The sequence below is a fragment of the Homalodisca vitripennis genome, chromosome 4, assembly GCF_021130785.1.
Source record: "Homalodisca vitripennis isolate AUS2020 chromosome 4, UT_GWSS_2.1, whole genome shotgun sequence".
In the NCBI taxonomy this organism is placed as follows: domain Eukaryota; kingdom Metazoa; phylum Arthropoda; class Insecta; order Hemiptera; family Cicadellidae; genus Homalodisca; species Homalodisca vitripennis.
This window is the reverse complement of record NC_060210.1, coordinates 19,500,265-19,512,518: the sequence shown is the minus strand read 5'-3', so window position 1 is coordinate 19,512,518 and position 12,254 is coordinate 19,500,265. Positions and strand designations below refer to the sequence as shown.

General features: G+C 31.4%; 1 protein-coding gene across 1 annotated transcript in view; it reads left to right on the top strand.

Annotated features, from left to right (window-relative positions):
- LOC124359010 (acid sphingomyelinase-like phosphodiesterase 3b) overlaps positions 1 to 12,254 on the top strand; it is a 195,283-nt gene that overhangs the window by 165,611 nt on the left and 17,418 nt on the right. Inside the window, exons 6-7 of the mRNA XM_046811341.1 lie at positions 5,764 to 5,987; positions 8,944 to 9,101. Of these exons, the coding sequence (XP_046667297.1) occupies positions 5,764 to 5,987; positions 8,944 to 9,101 (382 nt within the window). The remainder of the gene's footprint in view (positions 1 to 5,763; positions 5,988 to 8,943; positions 9,102 to 12,254) is intronic.

Sequence of the window (12,254 nt, the reverse complement as noted above, 5' to 3'; positions counted from 1 at the left end):
TAACACATAGAGTGACATGTACAATATTATAACTTAGTGATCTTTGTGTATACATTAAGGTTCATGCACAGTTTAAAACGTATCGGTCAGTGAATTTTCGAGATATCGTGTGGATAGACTCGTCTTCGGCTTGCTGTGCGCCCTTAATATTCGGGTGTTGGCCGAATTCGGAGATTAGCAGAAATATGCATTGGTTAAACTCTGAGATTTGATCTGCCAGGGAATTCAGAACACCATAAAGTTTTTCATCCGCTGCGATGGATGTCGTTAAAAGAGTGTTATTTACATAATGTGATAACACTTATTCCTTGGTTCCTCGAATACATGCAGTAACAATAAACATATAAACCTGAATAGAACGTTAAAAAGCACTTGGAGATTTGTTGCTCTAAATGAGTTATGACAAAATATGTTTCTTATGGATATTTTAATAATATTGGAGCAATTATCTTCTTTGGAGACGGTGAAGACTTTACTTAAAGATCAAAATGCATGTAAGTATTGAAAATAAATTCAGATGTTGTAATAAAGTTTATTGCCTCCTAATAATTATTGGTAAAAAAGTTAGTGTTTGCCCTTTGGTAAACAGTTATTTATTTAATGCCATACAATCTGTAAGGGAACTCTAATAAACAGTCAGTGCTTTCTCGATCTAAATTATATATAACACATGTTTCTGAAGCAATGGTAAAATTATCTTGGAAGGCTATTGCAATTATCTTGATTCAAAACCTTTATAAGTATGAGCAGATATAGCTCTACATTGTAGAAAATAAAATTGAAATTAGGAACTGTATTGATACACACTTGTGTATTGATTGGCATTAATAGCTATATACATGTGTTTTCCCGTTAGTTTACAAATGGTTTCAAATTTAAATTGTTGTATCTGTCTCATTTTAGGGTGGCGTTAAATATGGAGACCATATAAAACAATCGATAGTTAATGTTGCCGCAGAACAAATTAGTTTTCAATTAGAAACATGTATTGATACACACTTGTGTATTGACTGGTATGAATAGCTATGATATATGTGTTTTCCATTTAGTTCAAGAATGATTTCAAATTTCGCATGTTGGCTCACTTCATAACAGGGAGGCCGATAAACATGCAGACCTATATTATTACCATATTAACAGCAATATATGGTTAATATTGGTATCGGAAACCACTTAGTAGATCAGTCTCGTTTGTACTTATACACGGTTTTGGTTCGCACTTATGTATTGATTGGTATTAATAGCTATTATACATGTGTTTTCCCCTTAGATCACCAATGGTTTCAAATATAACATGGTGTATCTAGTCTCATCACAGGGAGGATGGAAAAGACGGATACCATATATTATTACCATATTAACAGCAACATATGTTTAATATTGGTATCGGAAAACACATAGTTGAACAATCTCGTTAGCAATTAGACACATGTATTTGTTCAGACCTGTGTACTGATTGGCATTAATAGCTATTATACATATGTTTTCCCCTTACATCACCAATGGTTTCAAATATAAAATGGTGTATCTAGTCTCATCACAGGGAGGATGGAAAAGATGGATACCATATATTATTACCATATTAACAGTAATCGATAGTTAATATTATTCTCGTATAATGTGTGCAAATTCATTAGTTGATTAGGATTATTAGCAGTATTGCTTGATAAAATTATTGCTTGCCTGTTGCTCCGCGAGTGATATTCTTTACTAAACCTCAGCCAATAATGCAATTTTGAAACCAAGTAAAGGAAAATTAAATTTAAGGTTTAATTTTATAATAATAGCTTGGGAACTTCTCCAGGTCAATTCAGAGTAGTCTTGTTTGCTTATATATTACCTTTGGCGTGAAGTTAGAACCTCCTTCACTCTACTAATTACTTGGATATAATGTAGTCTTGTTTGCTTATTTATTACCTTTGGCGTGAAGTTAGAAACTCCTTTACTCTACTACTTACTTGGATATAATGTAGTCTTGTTTGCTTATTTATTACCTTTGGCGTGAAGTTAGAAATCCTTTACTCTACTAATTACTTGGATATAATGTAGACTTGTTTGCTTACTTATTACCTTTGGTGTGGAGTTACAAACTCCTTTACTCTACTAATTACTTGTATATAATGTAGTCTTGTTTGCTTACTTATTACTTTTGGCGTGGAGTTAGAAACTCCTTTACTCTACTAATTACTTGGATATAATGTAGTCTTGTTTGCTTATTTATTACCTTTGGCGTGGAGTTAGAAACTCCTTTACTCTACTGCTTACTTGGATATAATGTAGTCTTGTTTGCTTACTTATTACCTTTGGCGTGGAGATAGAAACTCCTCTACTCTACTAATTACTTGGATATAATGTAGTCTTGTTTGCTTATTTATTACCTTTGGCGTGGAGTTAGAAACTCCTTTACTCTACTAATTACTTGGATATAGTGTAGTCTTGTTTGCTTATTTATCACCTTTGGCGTGGAGTTAGAAACTCCTTTACTCTACTAATTACTTGGATATAGTGTAGTCTTGTTTGCTTATTTATTACCTTTGGCGTGGAGTTAGAAACTCCTTTACTCTAATAATTACTTGGATATAATGTAGTCTTGTTTGCTTACTTATTACCTTTGACGTGGAGTTAGAAACTCCTTTACTGTACTAATTACTTGGACATAATGTAGTCTTGTTTGCTTACTTATTACCTTTGGCGTGGAGTTAGAAACTCATTTACTCTACTAATTACTTGGATATAATGTAGTCTTGTTTGCTTACTTATTACCTTTGACGTGGAGTTAGAAACTCCTTTACTCTACTAATTACTTGGACATAATGTAGTCTTGTTTGCTTACTTATTACCTTTGGCGTGGAGTTAGAAACTCATTTACTCTACTAATTACTTGGATATAATCAACCTGCTCGGATAAGGTCAATGTAGCTAAAGACCTTAAATTCAATCCTATATTTGCATGCGATCCTATAAAATCCAAGTATGAAACGTTGATTAATCTTGGGAATAGATAATTATTTTGTGCCTTTTTGTGTAGCTGAAAGCAGTAAATTGAAGACTTGAGCTTTTCCTGGTTGTTGTCTGGTAAAATATTCACTGTAACTAAATGATTTTCAACTTGATATAAAAACAAGACAAATTAAAGTAAAAGTTTACATTCGACCCATAACTAGAAACTAGAACTGCAAACTAGATTTACTTTTGTAAATTACAGCAATTTTTGCAACATTGTATATGCATACTTTTTTGCCTAAAAGTATATCTGAGTGTAGAAGTAAAGGTTGTAAATTTAAATTTACTAGTAAATATAAAGCTAATTTTTATGACATATTTAAACCATTTTCAACCGTCTATTTGTCTAGGACAAAACCCTACAGTAGTAAAAGTTAAGGTATTACTTTCTGTTTGAAAGAATATAAATTTTTGTAACCAATAACCAGTAAGGATAAATTGGACATATTATATAAATATTATACTATAGCGACATCTATGGAATTTTATATAGTAATATTGACTCAATATTTATTAAAATAACGCCAAATACTTAATTTTTTATTGTCATCAATTAACAAATACAAAAATAATTTAATTAGTGATTTAGTGATAATAGGATTTTTATCTTATAGCACGATTTCAATACATCGTGTCGGTTACTTAGAGTAAGTGAAAATATTTTTTGATAAGTGCAAAGTGTTCCGTAAAAATTAAGGGATGTAAATTTGAATTCACGAGCAAATATAAAACAAAGTTCTATTACATATTTGAACCATATTCATACGTGTATTTGTCTAGCTAAAGTCCTACAATTGTAAACGTTAAGGCATAACTTACTGGTTGAATCTTACATTAAGAAGAATACACATTTGTGTAACTAATAAGGATAGATTGGATATATTATATAAATACTATATCATAGCGACATCTTTGAAATTTTCTGAAACCATATTGATTCAAAATTTATTAAAATAACGCTAAAAACTTAATTTGTTATTTTCGTCAATAAAAAAATACAAAAATAATGTAATTAGTGGTAATATGATTTTTAAATCTTATGACACGATATCAATATATCGTAATTGAAAACAATTCTTGGCTAAGCACAATGTGTTCCGAAACTTCGCTGCCGAACAAGCAGTGTATGGGCTGAATAATAGAGATGCCTTAGTTAAAGGTCAAAGTCAAACCTTATTAATACAAATAGGCTCTGTAATAATTTAGAATACCTGCAAACATGCGTGTCTTGAAACATGGCTGTACCACATAAATCAGTCAGGAAATGGTAAGAGGTTCGATGCTTATTTCAATTGATTAAAACCAGTGAATATAAAAATAAATAATTTTAAATAATCCTAATATTATTATACGCAAGATAAACATATTACTACATCAATCTGTTCCAAATTAACGTGTAAGATTTTACTATTTATAAACTTTAATATTGTTTTTAAGTAGAGATACAAGTTTTTGAAAATGATAGAAATTGGTAAACTAGTATTAGCTGAGCATTGTAAAATGTACTTGTACTTGTTAGATCGCCTTTAGGTCGGATTGCCCTTTACTAAATTAACGCCCATTTGTAATTGTCTGCGATTGCTGCCTAATCATGGAATAAAATATAAAATTAGATAAAAGAATTATCTGTAAGAATCACTCACTATAGTTTACTAGTAGCCTCAACAGTCCTATAGGACTAGGTGACCTTTGAACCCCCGTTGGGATTTATTTTAGTTTTTTTACATTTTTCTGTTGGTTTGTCTTGAACTTATCAATTATTTTAATCTATTGTTTATTAAAAATATTATTAAGTGTATAAAAAAGTAAAGTGTAATAATCTAACATTGCAAAGTCATTTATAATAAACTGTCTAATTACCTCAAATGCACAAAAAAGTCCTATCAACATTTGTTTATAATGCTGAAAAATTGGCTTTTAAAAGTTGAAGATATGAAAAATATGTCGAAATTCAGTCCTAGACTAAGATTGTTTAATATCTTTGGTTCAAGCAGAATAATTCATATAATTTATAATTTTTCTTTTTTTATGTACATTTTATATTTTTCAGTTAACTTTCACTATTTGGCTTATATTACTACATTATCATTTATTAGTGTATTAATTGTCAACTTTGTTGAATAACCTCCACTTGGAGCGCTGATGTTGTTGTATAATTTTCATATAACGGAACCTTCAAATCCATAAATATTCTCATTTAACTGTAAAAATATGTGAAATATAGTGATAATCTTTTAGTTTCATTATATTTTGTATTATTTAATTTTAATGAAATGATTATGATCATGTATAAATAGACAATTTAAAACATTTGGTCTGGTCATCTTTGTATTGTGTTGGAGTGAGTAAATAAATTCATTCTTTCATTGAAAGCGATCATTTGATCGTTTTATTAAGAAAACACGTCAGAAATGTCGTATGAATTTGGCTTTTGTCTATATTTTCATAAAATAAAGTACAGAATTAAAAAATAATAAATCATTAATTAAAAAATTGAAAATTGCATTTAAGCAGACCAAAGCTCAGTATGTGTCACGGAAACAAAAGTGACAGCAGAGGTGAATGTGAGTGCCTCTCGGGTGTGTGTGTGTGTGAGGATCCTCTAACACAAAAGTATAATGCAACAAAGTATTATATAAGTTTTCTTTGGTAGCCCACGTAACTCTTGTCTGCGTCCCGGACACATTGTGGCACACACTTTAGGGCCATTTTCCTTAGACGAGTGTTAAAACTAATAATTAATTGAAATATTTGTTACAGCGATGCCTTGTCCAACCCGAGCCGGCACAACCCATCACACAATCTGGCGACAGTGAGGAACTTGACACACCTGTTCGGTCACGTGTTCTCGAGTCAGTTCGTGTTCCCCGTGTTGGGACACGATGACCCGCGGTATGTCGCGGAGGACACTCAGCCCTACAGACACGTCAGCAGTCTCTGGCGACACTGGCTACCCTCAGAGGCTCTGCACACCTTCAACAAAGGTACTTGAAATAGTGGGAACAGGTCAGACATGTCGATTTTACTTTGTAGTTGTGATAAAGTCTTAAAGGCTTCGTGGAAGGTCGGTGCTCAGAACCATCGTTAGTCTGACTTAGCATCAGTGCGGTACTATAATATACCATAGGCTACTATACCATACCATACCATACCATTCCATACCATATCATACTATACCATACCATACCATACCGTTCCGTATCGTAGCATACCATACCATACTATTATAGTACTATCGGTGTGACAAAGGAGGATTACGGATCCCCACATAGTAAAAATGCAAAACTTGTCGTTGTGGACTAGCGCATAAATGTGAGTGTATGCCTTGTAACTGAGTTTATGGTATGATACTGAGGAATATTCCTTCATGTACCTTCCACTGTTGGTACACGAAAGGATGATTTAGAAAATCTTGTTGACGCCATCCATATACGGTACGGATGCAAACGTTATTTCTGTGTATTGATGCTTATGTATTCGGTGAAGTTGAATATATTTCATGACCTTGAGGAATATATAGACATGAGTGGATAACCCATGGTGCACGAAAGGATTTATAAAAGCAATTTTTCACTAAAATGGTACACAATGCAAATTGTATTGCTATGGATTATAGTAGCAATATCAGTGTATTCGATGTAATTTAATATATTTTATGCCTCTGAGAAATATTGCTTTATGTGTGAACACCCGATGGTACACTACAAACTTTTTTAGTGTAAGAATATAACGTTTTAATACCTCCACCTGACAAAGGGGATAGATTCCATTCCTCGAAACGTTGTGTTATACCTTTTATGACCTATAACGATGCCAAATGTCCGAAATACTTTTATCCTTATAAAGTACTGTTGAAGAATAACTTTATTTTAAAATACTACCCCAAAACAACATATATCTTTTATACAAAGAATGTTAAATTTTGCAGAATTATACCTTTGTCATATAAATATAATTTATTATAGTACACCCACAGAAAAGTTTGGACTAACTAATTTTATTCACTGAAACAGGAGTGACATATTAAAGCCTCTTGCGGACCGTCCTTACAAAGCCCTTAGCTAATTGCTTTATAACAAGGCACACCACGTACCAGTCGTGCTACATGAAAACGTATGTTAAGATAGGTATGTTAAATTTTTTACTTTTATATTTCACCATGCAGTCTTTTTACAGTATAAAAATTAAGAAACATGTTTTTTTCAAAAAAGTACTGTCCTAAGAAGACTCGGTAATACAACTTGTTGAAATATATTCGTGCTGGCGATGTCATGAAATTATTTTAGCGTTATCAAACCACTCGATAAATGTAAGCTTTTAATTTCTAAAAATAGTAAAAATAATTAATTTTTAATTGTTACTTCTTTAAAATCACCTACAAGGTACACATAAATAGGTCCCTCAAGTAATATTACATAAAACTTCAATCTAGGTTAAGATAAACGAATCATACCAGCTCGTTGTAAATAAGCACAAATCAGGAATCCCAACAAAAATGTTGTATTTCGAGTCCTTATGCAGTATATCTAACTAGTAATAATTTTGAAATAAAATACTGAGCAAAAGAATGCAGGAAACATAGATCGACACTCACTGGCCAACCACAGTGAACTGATAGGTTTATTTTAATCTAGATTGTAGTAACCTAGGTTAGTTATTCACCTGTGGAAGATATCAGATTTCGAATCGCAGTGTGACTGGTTTTTTGAATAAATGAATGATAACAAATTTCCCGGAAATTCTCTTTCTTTCATACTCTATTAGTTATAAATTAATATTGTATGCTTTTTACTTTGATTTATTGTATGTTTTAACTTTCCGTTGTTAAATATCGATAATTTCTTTTCTAACTGTTACATGTTTGAACCTAACCTGTTGTCAGTCCGAACCTGAATGTTATAGTGTCAACATGTTGGCCTTTTTACGGTCAATCATACTTTTTTACAATTTTTGTTTATTGATAGTATGTTTAATATTTTCGTCACTTTGTTGTTTTTCTTCTCATTAAACATGAGCTGTATTAAGTTCAAATAAATTGGCTGTAGTGTTGCTTGTCAACTAAATAAAAATTTAAAAAAAACCTTGGACAGTAAAAGCCTTAAAATTAAGAACAAAATACGCTAAACGCGTATAGCAATTTCATTTCTGTTCTCGCCACCCTGCTTTCGTTTAAACACCACTGCGTCTTCGAGCATGAAAAAATATTGGACAGTGATTTTCTTTATTGCTGGTCATTAAAAATATATGTTTAATTATTGTTAGCTGTTCAGTACGAATTTGGATGGGCCATCTTTTTTGTAGATCTGGTAGCTTAATACTAAGTAAGCTACAGATTTCCGTGAGATTATTGTGCTTGAGATTTATCCGACATCCAAAGAAAAGATCAGAAGTAGTTCTTAAAACGCACTGTATTGTAATAATATCTAATATTTCAGTATTCATCCAATTTATGGGAGTGCTGCGGTGAGAAATTCGAAATGTTTGGTAAAACGATGTTAATCAAAATAGAAATCTATTTATTTTCAATCTCAGGTGGCCAGCACAATTTGAACTACATGAACATGAAGTCTAAAGACGCACGGATAGGTGGTTAACACAACATCAAACACTCGTATTGCGACTCCAAGATCGTCCCTGACGTTATATTTCATCCTGATTGGAAATTCCAAGATATTTTCGGTATGTCTGGACGTTAAAGAGGATAAAATAACGAGGTTTATAATCACTCATACATGATTTTTAGTTCATTAAACTAGACAATTGTATTATTAAAAAACTTAAGTCTAATATAAAACATCCTCCAGTCACAATCCACAAATATATAACTGATTGTAACCCCTTATTGCAACGGCTTATATTGATAGTTGAGATCCAACAACTACTACAATGTAAAATGAATCACTTAAGATATTTAGTGTTTAATGATATTACCTTTTCCAGGAGGGTTCTACTCTATAGAGCAGAAGACTCGAAAACTACGGCTGGTGGCACTCAATACTAATCTTTGGACTGGTGACGAGGGGGAGGGCGAAGACCCTGGCGGGCAGTGGGCCTGGCTGGAAACCCTCATGGCCAAGTCTTATCGACTTAAAGAAACAGTAAGACGTAAAGGACATGGGTTGAAAAAAGGGCAGTAAGAAACAAAAACAATACTAAAAGAGGGTTTCCTCACGTAGATGGGTGTTACTTAAGCATTGTAAGTGTACTCTCTTAAACAATAAATGCTGGACATTTTCCTTAAGTATTTTTTTTCAATTCTTGATAAACTGTAAATTTTTCTATCGAAGTATGTACTACTAAGTATGTCTGTGGAACAGAATAGAGCTTCTAATTCAGACTAAACTAACAACTAAAACAAATATGAGCTGATTGTGGTAGAACGTTGTTACCTCTGTCATGCATAAATAATATCCCTTCGTACGTTTACAAATATCTGTCAGTTTCTTGGTTCAACTCATGGCCTATTTACTATTCCAATATATTTTAAGTCTAGAAATAAAAACTCATTATGGCTACGACGATATTGATTTCAAATGTATTCAAACTGTATAAATTTAATTAAAGCAAATAATTTACGCATAACGTATTAAAAATAATTATAATTCATTAATAATAAACCGAATTTATAAGTTCTTCATTTTTAACCACTAACACGTAGTAAATGTGCATGGTTGCCTTATGGTGATTAGTTATAACACAAAACTGCCCAAATTATTTACATGTTATCCTTACTCAAAAATCAGTGTCTTAGAACACATGTAAGGCTGTTTAAACTGTTACCTACTGTAAAATGTGCAAATAAATATATAATTTTATTTTGTATGCATTTTAATTTAATTTAAAGCTTGTTTTAACCAAAAAATAAAAATATCATATTAATAAATCATATTTATACTTAAATATTTCGTTCAAAATGAGCCGAACTACCAACCGATGATGTTTCCCTCGTGTCATAAGTATTATGGAAGATATTACTTCCTTTTTTAGAATCTATAGTAAACACTAAGGAAATTTAAGAAAATCTACCCATAGCGTCTGTGAATGAGGAATCACTTTTTCCAAAATCGCCTTCATTGTACAATATGTAGACACAATAATCATGTAACTCAAAATGTAAATTATAGAGCATCCCAAGCTGTGTAGTCACACATTTACTTAGTCCTATTATCTACGCATAGAGTTATTTATATACTAGCAGTTACCCGCAACTTTGCTCTCAATTTCTTAGGCTTTGAACGTGTAAGAGTACTGGTTCGTTTGAATTATAGTTCCGACACCTATGTTCAGTTTGCCTTGTTGCTGTCATCAAGAAAATCTGTCAGAATGTGTATACTACGGTCATTATTATGTACTCCGATCTTAGCATTATTGTTCCATGGTTGATTTAACCTGGTTTCACACAGATCTGATTAACCTACTTCTGACAAAAGGAAACAAATATAAGTCCTATAACAGTTTTAATTCATATTAAATGTTAGATAGTAATATTATCTTTGTTATCTAACATTTACTTTTACATTAACTTTCATTTCCCTATGTGGATATTTTATTACACTGTACGTAAGAAATGTTACTATAAAACTATGCTTTTACACTATAAATATAAACAAACTGAAAAGTGGTTAAATAATGAAACCTGTGGTTTTGCTACCATGAAGCAATGTTTCCATTGAACTCTTTAATTGAACGTTTGAACATTGAGCGTGTAATAGGATCTTTCAATTAATAATTAGCAACTTTAGCGAAAAAGTGATTTTTCGATACTAGATATCAGTCGGGCGTAGCCAGAAGGATTTTCTAAATAAAGATGTACTATATATTCATATTAACTATGTCCATATCAATGATCTTAAGAATATCCATTTCAACTTTCAGTACAATCGGTTGAATGTTTACGCGTAAAATTAAAATAAAAACAGTCATTTTAACATTATAATATTTTAATGATTATTCTTTAAGAAGAAGCTAGGACTATGCACAAAACTTTGCGAGTCTATTTTTTTAGCAGTTGAGTAAACTAGCCTCTAAGTAATTTAAATATATCTTTAAATGATCTTAAACAGTCATTTTAACATTATAATATTTTAATGGTTATTCTTTAACCCTCCAACTGGCGGTCATTTTTTCCTGTAGTGGCGGCATGTTTTCGAGCCTCGTGCAAGGGTTTTTTAAAAAATGTATTAAAAATATAAATTAAAAGTAATATATATATAGAAGTATATATTTTTGTGTTCAGAATTGAACATATAATAATATTAGTATTTAAATTTGGCCTTAAAAAAATGTTTACTAAAAATGTTTTTCCATTAAATTTAAAATTTAATTTTTTTTTTTTTTATTTGGGGGGGACCATACCTAGCAAACCAAGTTATAGTAAGAAAATTATAAAAGTGAGATAGTCATTTTGTGTAAAATTTATTCTAGTTTCAGAAACACATAAGAATTATACAAATTTATGAAACTATAATAACACTATATAACAAAAAGCAGCGATGCGCATAAATTGTGAAAATAGGGTGTATATGTAAGAGTTTGCTAATAAAAGTTTTACTAATACAGTTTTACTTCAATACATGTTATATTGCATATTTTATTACTCAGAATGAAGTAAACTATACAGCAGTAGTAAAATAAATTCCATAACTTTTTTTTGAAGAGTCGAAAAAAGTTTCATTTTGTCATTACTCAAAACTTTTGCGAAAAATTTTCGAGAAATTTAATTATTCTAAAATATATTTATTTGCACTACTGCAATATTTAACAATTCACCACACACTAAACACAACACTAAAACACAAATAAACCTACTAAAACTTACTAATAAACACGACTCGTCACATCAACAACTCAGACGGCATCGACAACATGGCGGTCACAATGAATTGCATCATCTTCTTTTACGTTCCAAACTACGAACTTGGTACGTTGCAACTACAATACAAAGAGGAATAAAACTATAGTATTCCTTAGGCTTTTTTTTCCCGAATCCAATGGTGCATGAATCGAATCGATACGTTGCCGGAATATACTGTAATGAGTAATTATGCAAGGGAATGTTTGGTCACCAAAATTTTGACGAACAACAATCCACAATGGGTTGTGTTCATCAAAATTTTGATGAACAACAGTTGGAGGGTTAAGAAGAAGCTAGGACTATGCACAAAACTTCGTGATTCTATTTTTTTAGCAGTTGAGTAAACTAGTCTCTAAGTAATTTTAATGGCTCTTTAAATGATCTTACTTTACGTTTA